The sequence below is a fragment of the Lagenorhynchus albirostris genome, chromosome 2, assembly GCF_949774975.1.
Source record: "Lagenorhynchus albirostris chromosome 2, mLagAlb1.1, whole genome shotgun sequence".
Taxonomy (NCBI): domain Eukaryota; kingdom Metazoa; phylum Chordata; class Mammalia; order Artiodactyla; family Delphinidae; genus Lagenorhynchus; species Lagenorhynchus albirostris.
In genome coordinates this window covers 23,864,049-23,886,671 of record NC_083096.1, presented here as the reverse complement: position 1 = coordinate 23,886,671, position 22,623 = coordinate 23,864,049, and the positions used below count along the sequence as shown (strand labels likewise).

Below are 22,623 nucleotides of genomic sequence, written 5' to 3'. Positions count from 1 at the left end.
TTTGCCTGTTCTGGACATTTAATGTAAATGAAATCATATAACATGTCTTGTTTGACTGCCTTATTTCACTTAGCTTAGTATTTTTGAGGTTCAGTTGTGTTGTCTCAACCACGTTGACTGTCTGTTAAAACTAAAATGCTAACATTTTCCAGAGATTTTTGATAGAACGCAGAGTACACATGACAACATCACAGTGCACACAATACAACCCCAAATTACTCAATCTATCAGGAAATTATGATTCAGTCTCAAGAGAAAAAATAGTTGATTTATCCACCTGAAGAGTCATTAGGACTAAGAATTATCAGACAAAACCTTTAAATAAGGACTTATTTTAAATATACTCTACAAAGTAAAGGAAAACACGTTTGAAATGAATGAATAATGGAAAATCTCTGCAATGAAATAGATAATATAAAAAAACCAATGGGAATTTCAGAGCAGAAAAATACAGTATCTCTAATAAAAATTCACTGAGTGGTTTCAGTATCAAAAGGAGGTTTATAGGAAAAAGTCAGTGAAATTGAATATAGATCAGCAGAAGTATCCTATGAAGAACAGAGATGAAAAGATTGAAAAAATAAAGGTGAATAAAAAGATCTATCATATATATAATTGGAGTCCCAGAAAGAGAGCAGGGAGGGAACAGAAGTTTAGGAACAGCCCTAAACTTCTCAACTTTGGAGAAATATGTGAATTTATAGAATCAACAATTGCAGCACCAAAACAATATAAATTCAAAGAAAATCACACTTAGCACCTTATAATCAATTAATAGAAAGGATAATGAAGTAGTCTTGAAAGCATCTATAGAGCTAAAAGACATGAGTTTTCATATCTAAAGGGTCCACTATACTCAACCCGATTATGGGATATGGACCTGCTCAAGGCACATCACATTCCTAAGGATGGTACAGATGAACTAATGTAAACAAATATATATATGCAAGAACTAATATACAGAATATGTGTAATGAATGATCACTTTGTAATTTGTTACATGCTTCGTTAAGGTATAGGATAGTGTACATTATCAAATTACTTATTTATTTTTATATTTGCCTCATATTTTCCACTAGTTTTTAAGCTTCTGGAGGCAGGGACTGATGTTTTCGTCTAATGTATTCAGTGGATATATTTTATTATGTATCTCTGGAGGTTTTCTTCCTCTAGAACCTTGTGTTTTTTTCAAGGTCTTCTTACTGGGTTACGGGTTAATAGGTTGCTGCAACATAGCATTCCCATTGTCAAGTCATATTTTAGGAAGAGTTACTGTTGCATCTAGTATTTAGACTACACATAGGCTTAAAAAAGAGTTACATCAGTTATTGTGTAGCGCCCACTGGATTGTATTTCCTCATAGTGTAGTTATGTATCTAGTCATTTAATTTATTCCTTTCTTTCTCACCTCATTCCATAATGGATTTAGGTAGTTTAAAATTCATACAATAAAACACTGGCAAAATATAGGTACAAGTAAAGAAACATGAGATAGAACTTGCAATTAAAAGTAAAGAACCTAAACCAGGAAAAAATAACTAATGAGCAGCAGTTGTCATTATGTTTTCATATTTTTCATGCTTACCTTTACTTGTTTTGCTTGGTATAGCTTATTCATATAAAAATGCTCGCCATTTCAGATCAGACGAGGATCCTAAGGTCTCAGGCACACTAACTTTTTGTTGGATATAATCTGTCTCTGAAGGCAAATTAGGTCGGTTTTGTGGAACGTAATGGAGTATGTGTGCTTTGCTGTGTTTGTTTTAAACATTAAGTACTGGCTTAAATAAATTCTTAGGATGGAAAGTATTTTTTTTGAAGTATTCTCTCCTTACCCTAGTCCAAAAATAAAAGGCAAAAAATAATTCACTTGTTATTCATGGATTTCCTCATAACTCGTACTTTTTCCCCATGGAATTTATTCAATATTCGGGATTTATAATTACAGTTTTTATTAACCTCATCTACTTAATGTTAGTACTGTTTTATATAATATGGCTAACTCTTGGGTAAAGTGTACTGATGCATTACAGGAAATGGATCAAACCTATTTTAATAGAAGTTGTTGAGGGAAATAACACAGAATTCAATTCTAAAGAGTTTTTTATCCCTTATCCCATAAGATTTTATGAAGGATAGGTATGCGCTCAGCCTCCACAAGGGCTTCAGGCGGATTTCGTCTCTTTAAGCTTGGATTTGTGGTATGATTTGTCTGTTATTCTCTTGGTATATGTAAAATCATGACACTTTTACAATGAGATAGAAAAACTTTGAAGCCTGACGCTAAGATAAAACTCCTTTCAGTCCCCCACAGTCCTGAGTCTCATTTGAAAACTAGAATTTTTGATGCTGCTAATGGAGGAGGTATTTGTATAATATCTTGAAATTACTAAAGAATAGATAATTTTATAGTTAGAAATTGTCAAACTAGAGTTGTAGGTGAAGTTGGGATGTGCGCCATTACAGGGATCATTTTATATAAAGATAGTCATCATATTACAGTGCATTTGGCATTTCAGTAACTGCAAGGAATTTGGGCCAACTTCACAGTTAAAAGGAACAGTCTCAAAAGACTACCCTTACTTCTGGCACCAATTCCAGGTTCGGGGTGTCCCCAAAACCACTTTTAGTTTTAATAATTTGTGAGAAGGACTCAGCAGGACTCACTGAAAGCTGTTCTACTTACAGTTACAGTTTATTACATGGAAAGGGTACAGATTAAAATCAGCTGAGAGAAGATGTGCCCAAGGCAGATTTCAGGAGAAGTACGAAACCCAGAGCTTCTCTCCTGTTCTCCTTGTGAAATTAGGGCAGCATTACTTTCCCGGCATCCATGAGACAGTACGAATGGAGTATTGCCAACCGAGGAACCTCACCTGAGCATTTGGTTTCCAGAGTGTTGGGGGTTGCTCAGTCACATACTGCCTGCAGGACTGATCTTTAGTCTCCAGCCCTTCCCTGAGGTTGGGATGATCCCTTTAGTTTCCAGTCCCTTTCGGAGATAAAGCTGATACTACATGGCCCAAATAAATTATATCCATCATAAATTAACATTCTTAATCTGTTTGGTGTCTAAAGGCCCCAGACAAAGATACTCCTGTTAGGCATGAGATTCCAAGAACCTAGAGATCACCTCCCAGTAGCTGCAGCAAAGGCCAGACCTCTCATTGGGTAAGATTAGTTCCTCACTGTACAGGCCACTTCCTGGCCTTCAGCCAAGGCTCTCTTACAACAAAATGATAATTTTTGGGGGGTATTAAATTTAGCGTAGCATTTATATGATGGACACAGCAATAGTGTCATAGTGAGTATGTCTGTCATTTGGAGGAGCCCAGTGTTGGGTAGGGATAAATTGAAAGAAACCACTAATTCATCTTATAAGGCCATTACATACATTCTCATATTTTTGTACTACTATTTTAATTACTTGTTTTTCCCCTTTGATCTATTGTTATTTGTACCATATGATAAACTTGTGCAGAACTGTTTAGCATAGAAGCTAGCTGATGGTTAACGAAATCTAGTTCTTCCTCCGGCTGATCATTTTATTAAATCCTGAGGAGGCTTTAAGTAAATCTCCCAATGCATTTAATTATTAATATCAGTCTTATCAAAAGGCCTGTTTACATAACGTGGTTGAATCTTATCAGCAAGGCCACTGTTAACACCACATGGCAGTATGGTGAGTCAAAAGATGCTGGCATGGGCTTCCCTGGTGGCGCAGTGGTTGAGAATCCGCCTGTCAGTGCAGGGGACACGGGTTCGAGCCCTGGTCTGGGAAGATCCCACATGCCACGGAGCAACTAGGCCCGTGAGCCCCAACTACTGAGCCTGCGCGTCTGGAGCTTGTGCTCCACAACGAGAGAGGCCGTGACAGTGAGAGGCCCGCGCACCGCGATGAATAGTGGCCCCCGCTTGCCACAACTAGAGAAAGCCCTCGCACAGAAACAAAGACCCGACACAGCCAAAAATAAATAAATAAATAAAATTAAAAAAAAAAAAAGATGCTGGCATATTACCAGTGTCCCACCGACTCATCAACCATCTAGTCCATCATCATTTCATATGACTAAATTGTCTCCCAGAGTGATGCCACTCAGGTTCGCAGAATTCCCTTTGATCATGCCAGGTTCCAAAAGCAGGAAGTTGTTTCAGTAGCATATGTCTTCACGCATTCTGGTATTTGGTGTAGTTGAGCTAAGAGACAATATCATATCTGTTCTGAATTTTGTTTTATTCATTTTTTATACAGCAGGTTCTTATTAGTTATCCGTTTTATACATATTAGTGTATATATTGTCAATCCCAATCTCCCAAGACAATATCATATCTTGCTCTGAGCCTCTCACAGAGCATCAATATAATAATACTGGATTTCCCTTATAGCATAACCCATTTATTCATTCTTTTACCCTTAGCTGTTACTTTTCCTTCTCTCTGTCACTTAGTTTTGCCCAAACTTTTGGTCCTTTGGAAAGAATGTCAGGTTTGACCACTGTGCTGGTCCAAATTGACAGCAGCACTACTAGTCTAGCAAGTGCCTCCGTCCCAGTGCATTGATGCAGTGTAGGGTTGCGTAGATACAGAAATGGTGGGCTATCTCAACCACCACGCAATCCAGCAGTATTCCCTGCCAGCCTTGGTTTTACTAGATGGATTGATGGCACGACTCACCCTATCAGGCCCTTAGGAGTACTGACATTAAGCTTTAAAGGCTAGAAGTTCTTCTTGGGAATTATCCTTGCTTCTGGCACCTACAGTTGGAGCCCTGGTTCTGGGACTCTGCATCTGGTAGGGGGGTGAGGCGAGAAGGGAAGAGCTATATAGTCATAACGGCGTCCTTCCTCACTTCCTTTTTCCTTAGGGAAGTGAAGTATTACAAATTTACTTGTTATGTATTACTGGTGAAATAATTTTCTTTTAGTCATGATTTAGAGGTCCTTCTCATCACTAAGGGTGCTTTTCTTTTTCGCCTTGAAATTTACTTTGCACGTAAAATACAAGTATACCAGGCTTTAGTAGCCATGTTCCTGTGAATTTCTTTCATCTTGTTTTTATTCTTTTCATTTTGAGTATCTCTTTAGTATGTGGCAGCTAGTTGTTTTACTTGCTGACCCAGAAAAATCTGTGACTCATTAATTATTATGTGCTTTAATTACTTGTTTCAAGAGATGTGTTAACCTTTACAATATGGTATTGTATTTATCAAAAAAGTCAAGGGAATAAGTATAAATTTTGAAACAGATAGATTCCAATGAAGACAGAAGTGCCTACATAACATAACAGTATATAAATACATTTTAAAGTAATTTCATATTGTTATGGTAGTACCGTCAGTTTGAGAATGATTTGAAGAACCTTCAGAAGAATCCAAAGTATGTCTAATCATTTTCTTGCAAGTTGGTGGCTGATTCCATTATGAAACAGAACATGCTGGGTTTTGGTTCACATGGTCTCACTTCTGCTTCATGGTATCTAAAACCAATGCAGAGTTCTGATAGGTGTTAAATGAACTTTGTGGAACACCATGAAATGTTGAAGGAACCATTGTTATCAATGAATATGACTGTATTGTGTATATATAATATAAAAATCACAGTATGAAGTCATATATTTATTGAAAAGAAAAATCTGTTAAGCTATTCATGATTATTCATTAGCATTTCTTATATAATTATATAGTATTTTAAAATAGATAAGTTTTACCCATTAACTATTTTCCCCCTATTTCTCATTATTTAATTTTAGTAGTAGAAATGCCTTGGTTAATCTCAGATATATATTTGATAACCCTAGCACCAAGTACAATCTGTGGTACATAGTATTCAATTGTTAGTTGATTAATTAATTAATAGCAACTGTAGAAGAAAATTAGATAAGTGCTAAGCATACGTAAGCCTTTATTCAGAGTGCTAGTACATGAGGAAGTTTCAAGGAATATTCTACTTGCTATGGAATGAGGATATGTGTCTTCCCCCCACCCCCCAGTTCATATGTTGAAGCTCTTAATCCCCAGTGTGCCTTTAGGAAGTAATTAGGTTAGATGATGTCATTATGATAGGGTCCTCATGATGGGATTATTAGTGCCCATGTAAAAGGAGATAGCAGAGAGCCTTGCTCTCTCTCCCTCCCTCCCTCCCTCCCTCCCTCCCTCTCTCTCTCTTTCTCTCTCTCTCTCTCTCTCTCTCTCTCTCTCTCTCTCTCTCTCTCTCACTCACACCCTCTCCCCCTCTCCCCCTCCCTCCCTCTCTCCTTCTCCCTCTCCCTCTCTCTCTCTCTCTGTGAACACACCAAGGAAAGGCCATGTGAAAACTACAAGCCAAACCCTGCTGGACCTTGATCTTGGACTTCCCAGCCTCTAGCACTGTGAGAAAATAAATTTCTGTTGTTTAAGCCGCCCAGTTTATGGTATTTGTCGTGGTAGGCCAAGCTGACTTAGACATTACCTTAGGAAAGAAAGGCAGTTTTTATAGAGCTTTAGCAAGATAGGTCTGGTGGAGGGAATATAGGGATCGACACCTTGTTTTATTGTGCTTTGCTTTATTACACATCACAGATACTGAGCTTTTTACAAATTGAAGGTTATGGCAACCTTGCATTGTAAGATAATGGTTAGCATTTTTAAGTAATAAAGCATTTTTAAATTCAGGTGTGTACATTGTTTTTTTTAGATGTAATGCTATTGCGCACTCACCAGCCTTTTATATGCACTGGGAAACCAGAAAAATTCATGTGACTTCCTTTATTGTGGTATCAGCTTTATTGAAGTGGTCCGGAACCTAACCTGCAGTATTTCTGAGGTGTGCCTATAGTGTCAAAGGTGGTTCTCAGAAGAGAAGGCAATTATTCTTGCAATTTAGGCCAGCTGGGATTTATCCAGAGGAGCGGAGGCAAAGATGGGCAAAAGGGAATGTGAGAAATGACTGGGCTGACAAGGACAAGATCATAGGCGGTCCACTGATGAAAATCAGATACTATTGACTGGTACACAGTTTTAGAAGGTTTTTCTCTTTAGTGATATATTGTTTAAGTAAATATAAATATGTGTTAAAGAGATTATGTTAATGTATAACAAGACAATGAGAAACATAAGATAATAAGCCCATAAATTTTCTCAAGGTAATTTTTTGGGGCGGGCTTTAAAAAAAAGAAACTTTTTATTTTGAAATCATTTTAAATTCACAGGAAATTGCAGACAGTACAAAAAGATCTCATGTACCCTTTACCCAGTTTCCCCCATTGTTACATCTTACCCCACTCGTAATAGGACTTTTTCTTTCAGTGACAGTGGGTAGTAGTTTAGTCTACATTTTATCATCCCTGGACTCCCTGCTCTTTTCTTCTTTTTCCCATAGTCTCTTTCCCAGGTCTTCCTTTCCACATGCACTCTAGAGTTTGATCTGCTGGATTTGAATATTTATTTCTATAATTAGAAATGGTTTTAATTTTGTGGTAGACTTTCTTTGAGTTACACTGTAGGTGTGGGTTGTCAGTTGTACTTGTTTCCTCTTGTGGATTGTATCTAGATGGTTTTTTGAAGGGTATGTAAAAGATCAGGATTTGGGCAGCCACTGTTGGGAAAGAAGTTTGAGAAAAGTTTATTGACAGAATGTTATGAATAACTTTTTTAAATTGTAAGATGAACTTCAAATTAATGTTCCTATTAAAAATTCAAATGTATGACTAACAGAAAGGCAGTTTGTGACATAATTTTACCAGTGTGGGTTTTCTCTTCTTTATTACTGATATAATATGTATTTGACAAAATTAAGATACACTTTTTTTTTTGGCGGTACGTGGGCCTCTCACTGTCGCGGCCTCTCCCGTTGCGGAGCACAGGCTCCGGACGCGCAGGCTCAGCGGCCATGGCCCACGGGCCCAGCCGCTCTGCGGCATGTGGGATCTTCCCGGACCGGGGCACGAACCCGTGTCCCCTGCATCGGCAGGCGGACTCTCAACACTGCGCCACCAGGGAAGCCCTAATATACACTTTCAATAAACATTTTAGTTGTAATATTATAATACCATATGCTGATTTTCTTCTGTATGGGTATATAAAGAGGAGGAGTAGGAAGACCAGAAAATAAAAGCATTCCATTGTGAGAGCCTACTCCCCCAACCTGTATAAATGATGAAAAGGAACCAAATCGGAGACATTGACATGAGCTTGATGGAAGGAGAGATACGTGTCCTAAATTAGTATTCTCAGTAACCAGTCCCTATGCAGTATTCTGATTTGTGGTGTCTGGACTGGGGCTGAGGTACATATAGTTAAATAACCTCTATAGTTGATTTTGTTGTCCAGCCAGAGTTGAAAACTACTGCTTTGAAGGTTAACTAATGTTATTATATCCACATTTTACTATTATAGGAATAATAATTATAATAATCATGCTCTGGTACTGATATTCTACTGAAGTATTAAAGTAAAAATGACCTATAGAATATTGCCCTTTCAGTGTGGTCATTGTTTTGGGATGCTTTTTTATTCTTAATGTTACAAATAAAAATATGTATCATTATAAATATTAATTTTGACTTAGAGTTTTAAATAATGTTCCTTTTAAGTCAAATGTTTTAAGTCAGATGTTCCTTTTAAGTAGAATAATGCTTTTCCTTGGGGACAAGGAAAACTGCAGATTACAGAAACTTTAATTCATGATAAGTGGTACAATTCATATTCAAATTAGGAAGAAACTTGAATAATACTTTTTTACAGTGATAATGTAGAGATTTTTATCTCTTCTAAACATTTCTATCTCTTTCTTAGTTTTCATGGATTGTCAAGGTTGGAACTAATGTTTTGCCTGAATTTCCCTTTCACTTCCTTTATTGACAATACTTGGTATCTGGTTGGCTGGCTGCCACCTTATTTGCAAGATGTCACTGACTCAGAGTGGTTCAGAATACCAGATGTTATTTTGCTTCTTATGTCAGAAAATGGAATTTGCCAGCCCATTTTTCCATTTATCCATTGCCATGCAACACATTGTATTTTCCAGAAACAGGGACTGAGACAGAATGTATGTATAATGCAAGATGTACTAAGGATTAACACCTTTGGGAGGGGAGCTGGAGGAAGCAGGGTTAGGCAGAGGGAGAAGTCAGTTTGCACTGCAGGCCAAAGCCTCAGCCAGCCCCACTAGGAGTTCTGGAAAGTCTATAGCCCATCAGAATTGTTACTCATTTAGTTAAGTTGGCTGAGTCTTTATAGTTCCCTGTAAATTATTCAGTGGATATAGGTTGCCCAAGAAGGACAAGCCTTTTGGGGAAGAGGCTCTCTGTAACTTTAAAGCAGCTGAGAACTGAGTCTTAGGGAAGGACAGCATTAGGGGAATGGAAAGTATGACTTTGGAAAAAGAGGAATCAGGAAAGAAGACTGAGAAGAATTGGTCTTAGTTGAGAAAATAGAGGAGAAAATGGTAGAGTTGGGAGAATAATCAGCATTGTCAGATGTCACAGAGAAATCATTATAGGATTCAAACTGAAAAGGTTCTGCTGGATTTGGCAATTAAAAGGTTATTTGTCATCTTAAAGAGAATATTTTCTGCATATGAATGGGAATGGGAAAGCCAAAAAAATTTTTAAGAACTTCTTTTAAGCACTCAAATTTCTTTTAAAATTTGATGATACATTTCAGTGGTAATGTAAGAATAAAGACTTGCATTTTCTTGGGCCTATATAATAATGATAGATAACTTTATAACTATGACTTTACTTGAAAGGGTTTTGTTACTTACAGATTGTTAAACCTTTTCTTCTGTACGTAGCCTTCAAGATGCCAAAATCATGGTTCAATTATCAAATTATTTGTAGAGAGAATAGATAGGTGTTCACCTGCTTTTCTTTGATCCTGGCTCTTCTAGATGAGAGAAAAGAACCTCTTGGGTTTGAGGGTCCTGTCAGTTATGTAAGTGTAACCATCTTTCTGTCATTTTACACTTGAGATCTCTTTCTATTCCTCTACTCCAGTGAGAACATTCTTATGAAGTAGTTAAGAGCATTTGTGACTCATATGATGGATATTGGTCAGCAGATGTATCCACACCTCCCCTGACATTTGTGGGGATTTGAATCTGCAGCTTCTGTTTCGCTTCGCCTACACTTCAAAAACCTAAAGTGCAAAAAGAACCAGGCCTATTTCTGTATATGTTAGGCCCAATTCAGATCATATTTTGTATACTTTCTCCCAGACATTTTTAGATTAGATTTAGATGAAAATGGTAGACAATCTTAAAGGAGAAAGGAAACCACAGAAGATCAATCTGTAGTCTTTGGTTGAAAAGGGAGGAAGGGACATGTTTTCCTTTGTTTGAGGTGGTTAAGTGTGTGGGCTTACATACGTTTTAGGCCTTCCTTATGCCGGGTAATGTAGGTCATACTTAATATCAGCTAGATAGAAAAGTCATTGTTTCTTTCTTATGAATTCTTTAAGTTCTACCTCATATCTGCATTATACATTGTCTCCCCCCCACCAAAAACAATAAAATATATTTTCAAACCTAACAGGTGATTAGGGAATAGTTCATAGTTCATATACTTCTGAGGTTTTATTAATTCAGAAGATTAGGAGAGTTTCCATCAAATCAAATAGATACCATTTTAGGAACAGAGAGACTTCTTTTTCAGCCATGGAATACACTGGGTATGTGGAATGAATCATTAGGCAACCCATTACATGAAATGTGTAATTGTATTCCCTGTTGGACAAGCAGAGACCAATTTGTACTATCTTTATAACATTATCATATCTATCTATGATCTTGATACCCGTTAATTGTTTTCACTGAAAAATATTGCTGACTGCAGATGATCATAGTGGCTTAGTCAAAACATTTTCATATTCTTGAATTAAATGACTCAGATATTATATACATGTATTTTGGGGTTTTTTAAAGTTTTTTTTGAGGTGGACCTTTTCTTTTAAAGTCTTTATTGAATTTGTTACAATATTGCTTCTGTTTTATGTTTTGGTTTTTTGGCTGCGAGGCACATGGGATCTTATCTACCCGACCAGGGATCGAACCCACACCCCATGCATTGGAAGGTGAAGTCTTAACCACTGGACCACCAGGGAAGTCCCCTGTATTTTGGTTTTTAATTGATTTAAATCAAATAATACTGCATATAGTTAAAATAAACCTCAAGTAGTATCAAAAAGATTATATTGAAATTAGTCCCTCTGTAATACCTCTTATGCCTGCTGCCCCAGTGGCAGCCACATTCAACTTCTTTATGCTGTTTTTCAACCCCATATCTCTAATGTCCTGATATCTAAGCCTATTATTTCTTGATTTATAAATTTTAGACATATAATATATGCATTTTAGAATTATTTTTTGTTTTTTTTAATCAAGAAGAGTTGTTGAATTTAGTAAATACTTTTTTTTTAATAAAATAAGAATAGGTAGATGCTTCCTTAACATGCTGTATGTGCCTGTATCTTATACCTCAAAAGTCAGCATCATGCTAAATAGGGAGCTTACTAAAGTCAAAACAAGACAAAGATGTTCATTGTCACCAATACTATTTTACATTGTAGTAGAAATACTAGCCAGTAAGGCAAAAGAAAAAAATTAAAAGTGTAAGAATAGTAACATTTATAGATGATATTCATAGATGATATTATTTTATACCTGGAAAATCAAAGAGAATTAACCTAAAAACTACTTACAAATGGCAAGAAAGTTCAAGAAGGATATCAAGAGCTTTTGTTGTCTAATTAATTGAGTAAATATTTATTGCATACTACTATGTGTCAGGCTCTTTTCCATGTGCTGGGAATCTAGTAGAGAACAAAATTCCTATCTTTGTGGAATTTATAATGTAGCAAGGAAGAATAATTATGAAGAGATATAGTAGAAGAAAAGACTCTAGGTATGGTATCTAAAAATATGGACTACTTAGGGATATATTTATTAAGAAATATATAGCATATTAACATAAATATACAGTGAGGAAGACAAGCCCTACCAGATATTAAAATATCTGTATTTAATAATTAAAAGTATATTACCACTGTGTGTAAAGACAGACTAATGGAACTGAATTGAAAGTCTTATAGTAGATCCAAATACTTACAAGTGTTAACATCTGGTGAAGGTTGCGTCTTAAATAGGAGGTTCAATGAATGGTGTGTGGGAAAAATAAAATTGGATCATACCTTCCAAGGTGTACCAGGAAGAATTCCAAATGGATTAAACATTGAATCATATGCAGTAATGATCACAGCAAAGAGTATGGTTTCTGGAGCCAGACTGCCTGAGTTTAAATCCTGATTCCAATCACTATGTGACCTTGAGCATTAACTGTGTGGCTTAGCTTCCTCATCTCTAAAGGGGGAAAATAATTGTACCTACCTTGCAGTGTTGTTGTGAACATTAAATAAGTAAAGCACATAAAGTATTTAGAACACTGCATGGAAATTAGAAGGTACTAAATAAGCATTAGGTGTTATTTTTTATCAAGATATAAGAAAAGATACAGGGCTTCCCTGGTGGCACAGTGGTTGAGAGTCCGCCTGCCGATGCAGGGGACACGGGTTCATGCCGCGAAGCAGCTGGGCCCATGATCCATGGCTGCTGAGCCTGCGCGTCTGGAGCCTGTGCTCCACAACGGGAGAGGCCACAACAGTGACAGGCCTGCGTACCACCAAAAAAAAAAAAAAAAAAAGATACAAAGAAATAATATTAGGAATATAACTATATATCGTAGATTAAACAAATAATAATAGAATACAGTGAACAACTGTATTCCAATAAATTTGAAAATGTGTATGAAATGTATATTAGAAAATATAAATGGCTATAACTTACTCAAGAAGAAATAGAAATTATTTCAATAAACTAAGAACGTTTAAAAAAACTGAATCTGTAATGGAAAGTTCTCCCTCCACAAGACTGCAGTCTCATATTTTTTAAAGGTACTTCTTGTCTTCACCCCTTTTATTTTTATAAATTGAAATACATATGATAAAGTCCACAAGTGTTAAATGGGCAGTGATGATTTTTGACAATGTATACCTGTGTAACCACAATCCCAAATCAAGATGTAGAATGTTTCCATCACTCTAAAAGTTTCCTTGTGCTCTTTTCCAGTTAGCGTCTTCTATCTCTCCATCACCAGTTGTTTTGCTTTCTATCACCATAGCTTAGTTTTACCTGTTCTAGAACTTCTTATAAATGGAATCATACGTCATATATTTTTTTTGTCTGATGTCTTTTGATCAACATAAAGTTTTTGAGATTCATCCAATTTGATGTAGTATCAACAGATCTCTCCTTATTGCTAGAGTAGTCTTCCACTGTGTAAATATGTGACAGTTTATCCACCCACCTGCTGATGGTCATTTGAGTTTTTTCCAGTTTTGAACTGTTACAAATATAGATCCTATGAACAGCCTTTTACCCACGTGGCTTTATAGATGTGTTCTCTTTGATTTTTAAGAAAGGAATAATTGGGGACTTCCCTGGTGGTCCAGTGGTTAAGAATCCGTGCTTCCACTGCAGAGGGCACGGGTTTGATCCCTGGCCAGGGAACTAAGATCCCGAATGCCGCGTGGTGCGGCCAAAAAAAGGAAAGGAATAATTGAATTCTGTATAAATTTCTTTTGAAATTTTGATAAGCCATTTATCTCACTTTATGAAGATAGTAAAACCTTAACAACAAAATTGGACAAGGGTAGTACAAGAAGAGAATGTTACATAGCACAATATCACTTATGAGTATAAAAATAAAAGTTTTAAAAATAACTTTTAATTAATTATTTTAGGTTGCATCTGGTCTTGGTTGCGGCACATGGGATCTTCACTGCAGCACGCGGGATCTTTCGTTGTGGCGCGTGGGCTTCTCTCTAGTCGTGACATGCGGGTTTTTCTCTCTCTAGTTGTGGTGCGCGTACTTCAGAGCGTGTGGGCTTTGTAGTTTGCAACACGCGGGCTCTCTAGTTGAGGTGCGTAGGTTCAGTAGTTGTGGCGCGTCGGCTAAGTTGCCCCGTGGCATGTGGGATCTTAGTTCCCCAACCAGGGATCGAACCCTCATCCCCTGCACTGGAAGGCGGATTCTTTACCACTGGACCACCAGGAGAGTCCCTAAAAATAAAAGTTTTAAAAAATCAAATTCAGGGGCTTCCCTGGTGGCGCAGTGGTTGAGAGTCCACCTGCCGATGCAGGGGACACGGGTTCGTGCCCCGGTCCGGGAGGATCCCACATGCCGCGGAGTGGCTGGGCCCGTGGGCCATGGCCGCCGGGCCTGTGCGTCTGGAGCCTCTGCTCCGCAGCGGGAGAGGCCACAGCAGTGAGAGGCCTGCGTGACGAAAAAAAAAAAAAAATCAAATTCAGCAGTGTATATATTATGAGTGCTAAGACAAACGTATTTTTCAATTTAATATCTCTGTAATTTTTAAATAAATGGCTTCTAAAATTAGTCAATTTATTCTCTCTTTTAGTGGCACATGCCATAATGGTGCATCTTTACAGTCAGTGGAGTTTTAGATTCAGTGATAGATGGCACATTAAAAAAAAAAGTATGGGCATGTAGGTTTTATTCCAGGATGCAAGGGAGTTTCAACATTAGAAAATCTATTAGAGTAACACACTGTATTAATAGGTTAAAAGAGGAAAATAAACTCAACACCAAAAATGACAACAAAATTGAATATCCACTCCTGATACTTTTAGCAATTTGGGAGGAGAAGGTAATTCTCCTAATATTGAGTTTCTACTGGAAATATAAACCAAAGATCACACTTAATGGTGAAATATGAGAAACATTCCCATGAAAACTGGAAGCAAAATGAGAATGCTTCTATGAAGAAAATCCTATTCACAATAGCAACAAAACTCTAAGGTATCCAAGACTATCAATAGCAAAAGATGTGTAAGCTCTCTGTGGAAAAATATTCAATATTATTGAAGGACATAAAGGAAGACTCATAACTAATATATAAGGTATTTATATACATTAATTAAGATATGTGTCTATAATGTTAATTAACTTGATACATGGATGGGAAGAGTCATATTGCAAAGATATAATTTCTCTTCAGATTAATCTGTGAAGTCATTGTGATTCCCATCAAAATCTCAGTATGTTTTATGGAACATATTAAGCTAATTCTAGCATTTATCTGGAAGAGCTATGGCAATTTAAAACATGGTCTACTGGTATAGAGAGGTCATTATAGAGCTCTCATAATTAAGACAGTAGTCTAGGTATAGATGGGTGAGCATACCTCTGTTTGCCTGTGACAGTTCCAGTTCATGCCTATTGTCCTGGTCATTGTTAATAGGCTCCCTTTCGTTCTAAAGATTTTTGATTAAAATTGCATGGAAGTCCTGAAACAGATCCACTTGATTTCTGACCGAGGTGCTATTAGAAATCAGTAGTGAAAGGATGTCATTCAATAAATGGTATTGGGACAGAAAGAAATATAGTGTGGCCTTTATCTTACACTACCCAGAAAAATTAATTCCAGGGAGATTAAAGACTTGAAAAGTAAAACTTTAAAACTTTTAAAAGAAAATATAGGACACTATCCTTATGAGCCCTGGAAGGAGAAGATAAGGGAGATTTCTTAGGACAAAAAATGCAAATTTTGAGAGTAGAATGATGGTTGACAGGAGCTGGGGGTATGGGAAATAGGGAGAAGTTGGTCAAAGAGTACAAACTTTAGGTTATAAGATGAATAAGGTCTGAGGAGCTAATGTATAGCATGGTTATTATAGTTGATAATATTGTATTGCTAAGAGAGTAGAATGGAAGTGTTCACACCAAAAAAAAAAAAAAAAAAGTAAATATGTGAGATGAGATAATGGATATGTTAACTCAGTGGTGGGGATCCTTTCACAATGTGATGTACATCAGATTAATCATCATGTTGTACTTTAAATATATTACAATTTTATTTGTCAATTATACCTCAGTAAAGCTGAAAAAAGTGAAAAAAGACAAAAAATACAAATTATAAGACTATATTAGCATTAAACAATGTTTTTACGAGTAAGAAAGACACTATAAACAACGTGGAAAAACAAGCCCACATGCAGAGAGAAGAGATTTGTAACACATGTACTTAAATCTGAGGAAATGAAATTCCTGAAGATTAACCAAAAACAAACAGCACACACACAGTATAAAAAAATGGCACGGGATTTTAACTGGCATTTTACCGAAAAGGAATCTAAGATGACCATTGATAATGTAAAAAAGAGTCTTAACCTTAGTAGTAATCCTGCTAGTAAAGTTGAAGATGTACATGTCTTTTATCATAGCAATTCCACTTCTAGATAGCCTAGGGAAATGTTCCCATATGAGTACAAGGAGGTATTTGTAAAAATATTCATTTCGGAATTTTGTGTAATAGCAAAATAAAAATCTAAAACAATCTAAAATTGTTGGAAACAATCTAAATTCCATAATCAGGAGCATTGATAGATAAATTGGATCTGTGAAAATATTCCATATAGCATTTAAATTAATGAACTAGAACAATATGTATCAACATGGATAAATTTTAGAAACATAACATTAGAATAAAACCAAGTTGCAAAAGGCTACACACAGTTTGGTATCAATTATAAAGTTTAAAGACATTCAGAAAAATATATAGTCTTATGGTTACATATATATGTACTAATAATATAAAATATGCATGATATAGTAAACACCAAATTCAGGATTGTGGTTGCTAACCTCTGGGGAGTGGAGGAAGGGGGTGGTATCAGGAAGGGTAATGAGATACTTGGGGAGTGGCAGTACTATCTATAATGTCTTGTTAAATATTTTACATTTTATTAATTGTTACAAGTGTATAAATACAATTTATTTCTCTTATTAAGTTTTAATATTTCCTGGTTTTTATATAGACAAAAATATTACTGATGTTTATAAATCCTGTCTTTGTAATTCCTTTAGTCTCCTTTAAAATCTGAGAATTCTTCCAGTAGCAGTTATGTATAATGACTATGCAGTTTAATATTTAAAAAAATAAAGAATAAAATACAGTTTTCCCCTTATCTAAAAATGGTCTAGGTAATTTCTAAGGTTCCTTCCAGCACTAAAGTGTACTTCTTTGATGTTTCTGAACAAGAGAAAAATCTTTTCTTAATATAGCATTTCTGAGAGTTGAGGTTATAAATTCAAATATGGAGGACTATGAAGACAATTCCTATGCAGGCTGCTGTTTTCAGTCTGTCTATCTGCCTGTCTGTATTAAGCAGTCATCTATCATCTGTAACAGGGGTCAGCAAACTTTTTCTATAAAGGGCCAGATAGGAAATATTTTAGGCTTTGAAGGCTATAGTCTGTCAGAACTATTGAACTCTGCCTTTTTAGTGGGTTAGCTGCCACAAAGGTTTGCAACACTTTTTATTATTCAAATGTAAAAACAAACACAAAAACTGGCATGATTTAGTTTGTTATTAGTTAGATTTGGATATCTTACAAGCCTTTGACTTAACATCTGTAAATAGCTTCATATAATAATATAGATCACTATTAAGTAGTTTCAATCATTTTCCGAATCAGCTTTGTGAAGCAATTCTTTTTGTGTTGTCATGACCTGCAGTAATTGAAAATGTATTTATTTACGTTTATGTTCAGGGTCTAGGAAGTATATTTTTCCCTGTTCAGTTTCATGGGCTAGAAGGTAGTATGTTTTGTGGGTATCAAGTAATTACGGCTCTTCTCTGTATGCAGAAAGTAGGCCTACCATGGCCACATTGGAATCTGTGCAAATCTAAAGGAAGAATGGTAAGATTTAACCTCAATGAAAATTACCACAGTACTTTTTACCTCCAGAACACTGAAATTGCATGTGTTTTAAAAAGTTTTAATATGAATCAGAGCTAGGATTTGAACCCATAAAGAAATAGTCTAAAGAAATATATGTTCTTAGAGTATTAATTTTAAAAGAAGTTGAGATTTTCAGACAAAATGGTTATCTTACCAAGTAACTGATTGTGTTTATTTTTCCCAACTAAAAATTGCATGCATCTGTTTTTTTCAGGGACATCAAACCTGACAATATATTGATGGATATGAATGGACATATTCGGTTAGCAGATTTTGGTTCATGTCTGAAGCTGATGGAAGATGGAACGGTAAATAAAGATAAATCTTAAACTGTTTGACCCACAGACATCTCCCTTACTGCTTGTTTTCTTTATCTGTTTTAGAAGCCATCTACTTATATTATCTATCAAACATCCTTCCATCCATTTGTCTTTCTGTGCTTTACTTCCCTCCACTTAGGCATACTTACTCATAATAGGGCTTGTCTAAAAAGTCATATGCCATTTTCAACTGCTTATATTAATGATCTTAAGATTTATACACTATACCTTTTATGAGACTCTTGTTTGTTCCTTTTTTAGCTGAACTGTTTATTATTGTACTTGAGATATTTCCACAGTTCCGGAGGAGTGAAGAAAATAAATCCCACATGGAAAACGAATATGTGACTTCTTCACTTTCATTTCTTTTCTGTTTCTTTACTAGTTGTCTGGTTTTCCTGAGGGACAGTGTTCAACAAGTGAATGCTTTTATCAGAAAGTCCTCTAGGCTGATTCAGTTTTATGTTACCATTTACTTTAGTTCTGCTAACCCTAGGCCCCTCCGTTATATTCTCTCACTTACTTAAAAGTTTACATGCCCCAGTTGTTTTCCCTGTTTGTTATTGTTGTTGTTATTGTTGTAGTATTTACCTCAATTTCCTGGTTGTATAGCATACATCCAAATATATATCATTTTAATTGGCAGAAACTTTTTGGAGAGTAATTTAGTATAATACATTGCAAAAGCCACAAAAATATCACATTATTCTGGAACAGCAATTTGACTTCTGAAAATTTATCCTAAGGAGATAACTTTTTTTAAAAGGATTATATGACTTCTGCCTCTAGCCATTGATGGAGGGAGTAATTGATACCAAATTGTTCTTTCACTATAAATAACTGTAAAACTGGATTTTTAGGCAGTGGACAACAGGCAACACAAAACTGTTATCTCTGAGAGAAGTTAATTCATGAGGTATGCCTCACCATTTCCCAGGATTGGGACAGTTTGCTGACTCTGATGCAGAAAGCTAGAGTTAAAGCAGAGTTTAACCGTCTTACAGAGCTGAGGAGGAGGAGATCAGAGTTGGATTAGCTGAGGCAGCTGGAATCTGCAGGGCTTACCATTGGAAAGGAGGGAGTTGTGCATAGAGAGGGCCTAAAATATCCATATGGGGCTATCTCATGACGGTTGGTCTGTACATATGTCGTACAGTTGTCCCTTGGTATCTGTGGGGGGTTGGTTCCAGGACTGCCCCCCTGCCATGGATAGTAAAATCTGCAGATGCTCAAGTAAGTCCCTGATATAAAATGATGTAGTATTTTCATATAACCCATGCACATCCTCCTGTATACTTTATATCATCTCTAGATTACTTATAATACCTAATACAATGTAAATTCTATATAAATAGTTGTAAATACAATGTAAATGCTATGTAAATAGTTGCCAGCGTGTGACAGATTCAAGTTTTGCTTTGGGGAACTTTCTGGAAAATTTTTTTAAAAATATTTTTGATCCATGATTGGTTGAATCTGCAAATGTGGAACCAGCAGATATGGAGGGACAACTGTATAAGAACATATGAGAATTACCAAAGAGTAGATGCTATCCATTTGAAAATCGAGCAGATTACTCGAAATCAAGCAGCGCTGGAGGAGACACAGCACTAGGGGACATTGGAATATTGGCTAGTTAAGATGTTTGTAACATGTAAGACTTACTCTAAGCCTATCTAACAGCCTAAAACCAAGTCCTGATAAGATCAGCGGAGTTTGAAAGTGGTCCTCCAAATAAAGGGGTTGAGATGAATCTTAGGTTTTCTATAAATTGCCTTTAAAGGGTGTACGTGTAAGCCAGCCCATGTTCAAGGAGATCAGTTAGCATTTTTTTATCTGCTTAAAGGAGAATTTAATATTCTTCAGAGGAAGATAATAGAATTCATACTGTCCACAATGTTTTATTGACAGTGGCCAGCATTCAGTCAAAAATCACTAGACCAAACAAAAATAGAGGGTAGGGTAAGTGATTGTGATACAGAATTGAAAAATAAAAGTAGTCAGTAAAAACCTGGCTAGCACAGACGTTGGAGTTGCCAGACAGAGACTTAATGAAACTATCATATATATGTTGAAAGAATCAAAGGAAGATAATAGTCTTAAAGATTACACAGATGAGGAATCTCTGCAGAAAAATAAATCAAATGGATCTTTTAGCACTTGAAAATTATAGTAATCGAAATAAAAAACTCACAGGAGGAGGTTAAGAGTAGATTAGAAATGAGAGAAGAAAGAGCCAGTGAATTTGAAGACAGATTAATAGAGATTAAACAGTCTGAAGAACAGAGAGGAAAAGATTGAAACAAAATCAATATAGGCTCAGATATCCATACAGTTAGAATCCTAGTAAAAGTGTGATAGTAACAGAAAACATTTGTAAGAATTAATGGCTCAAACTTACCAAATGTGATGAAGAACACAGATATAAAATCCTAGCATAGGGCTTCCCTGGTGGCGCAGTGGTTGAGAGTCCACCTGCCGATGCAGGGGACACGGGTTCGTGCCCCGGTCCAGGAAGATCCCACATGCCGCAGAGCGGCTGGGCCCGTGAGCCATGGCCGCTGAGCCTGCACGTCCGGAGCCTGTGCTCCACAATGGGAGAGGCCACAACAGCGAGAGGCCCACGTACCGCAAAAAAAAAAAAAAAAAAAAAAAAAAATCCTAGCATATCTCAAGGTAATAAATGGAACCACACCTGGCTACATCACAGTTAAACTGCTGAAACTTAAAGAAAAAAAAATCGAAAGCAGCCAGAAGAAAAAACACTTTACATACTGTGAGAAAAGGGTAAAAATAACCACTGAACTCTCATCAGAAATCATGGAATGATATCTTTAAAGTGCTGAAAGAAAAAAAAAAAGTCTGTAAATCAAGAATTCTATATCAAACAAAAATATTCTTCAAAAATGAAGGTGAATTAAAGACATTTTCAGGTAAATGAAAGAGGCCTAGATGCTAAAGAATGTCCTTCACACCAAAGGAAATGACACCATTTGGATACTTAGCTATATGATAAAGCATATCAGATACGATAAATAAGATTTACAGGATAAAGGAAAAAGATTATATTAATCTTTCTTTTAAAATTTACATAAAAGGTATCTGACTATTAAAAGCGAAAATAAAATTGTAATGTGGGGCTTGTGACATAGGTAGAAGTAATAGATATGACAGTAGTCACACAAACAACGTAAGACCGGTGTATGTAATTATTCTGCTCTAAGATAACTGCATGTGTTTGAAGTATATAGTGGGAAGTGGATAGTGCCAGGTATGACATGAGAGGGAGAGAAATAGCATGGTGGTCTAAGTTGAGAAAACACAGATTAAAGTCAGGTAGGCTGTGGTATCAGAAGGTTGTGGTCCACAATTCCAGAAAAGAGAGAGCTACACTGAGAAAGAATTCCAGGGGAAGAGGTAGTGTTTCCTCAGTCCTGCATGTTATAAGCCCCTTAAAGTTGGGGCTCCTCCTATGGAGTCTGGTGTTCAGTCCTCCAAGTCCCTGTGCATTCCAGAATGCATTGAGTACTGTTTCTGTCTATATGAGTTGCCCCTGATCAGATTTATTCCTAAAATTCTAGTATGTCTTCCTAGTCATTCATTTTTTATTAATGATCTCAAATAATTTTCCTGGACATGATAGCATATTGGTCCTCCATTTAGAAAATTATAATGAAGAACCTTCTTTTTTCTTTTCCTTTCTACTTTATTTTTTATGTGACGTATACATGTTTTAGGAAGACATGAGAAGAAACAGCATTCCTTTGTCCTGGTTCTTTCCCACCTCCAACTGTCTTTTTCTGCAAGCAGACACATAAAAATCTTTTAGCTCTTTCTTCCGTTGTTTCTTCTACTTATGTATTTTTTATTATTGTATTCATGCTACTGCCTCTTGTTATTTAGTTTTAGATATTATCTATTAATTTCCTACCATGGAAGATGAGGATACAGGTCTTTTATACCTGTCTCAACCAACCCTTACACTTCCTCTTTATCTTCCCAGTGTTGTAATTATCACATAATCTTTCATTAAATCCTGTTCAGTTTTTTAATAATTATATAAATATTATTCATAGCTGTGCCATATTATTTATTTTAATTACCTTTCTTTTCTTGGACAGCTCTTTGTTCTCCCTGAAGTAAGTGACCCCTTTACTTTGCTTAGTTTTTCTGTATAATTCTCACTAGTTTATCCCCAGACTCTCTACCACACATTAAGAAATTGAGCAATTCCTTTCTCTCTTAGACACAGTGAATAACTTAGTGGCTCCTTTGTCTGGAGGCGTGCATACTCTCATTCTAGTCTAGACTGTCCTATAGGCCTACTGGAGATAGGCCTATCTCCTATCTCCAGTTCTCTGATGAGAACTGTCATCCTAGACATACCTTTCCTTATCATCATGGAATTTGTGTGTCGCTCTCTAGTAATGGATCCTCTGTTTCCTGGATCCATGTCTGTCTTTCATCTCATTTGGTGGTAGCTGCCTAAGAAAGGTTCCAGTGGAAGTAA

The 22,623-nt window shown here is 36.2% G+C and overlaps 1 protein-coding gene across 5 annotated transcripts in view; it reads left to right on the top strand.

The window, feature by feature from the left end:
* CDC42BPA (CDC42 binding protein kinase alpha) overlaps positions 1 to 22,623 on the top strand; it is a 326,828-nt gene that overhangs the window by 142,271 nt on the left and 161,934 nt on the right. For all 5 annotated transcript variants that reach the window (XM_060128307.1, XM_060128299.1, XM_060128320.1 and 2 more), the window contains exon 6: positions 18,008 to 18,101. In XM_060128307.1, the coding sequence (XP_059984290.1) occupies positions 18,008 to 18,101 (94 nt within the window). The remainder of the gene's footprint in view (positions 1 to 18,007; positions 18,102 to 22,623) is intronic.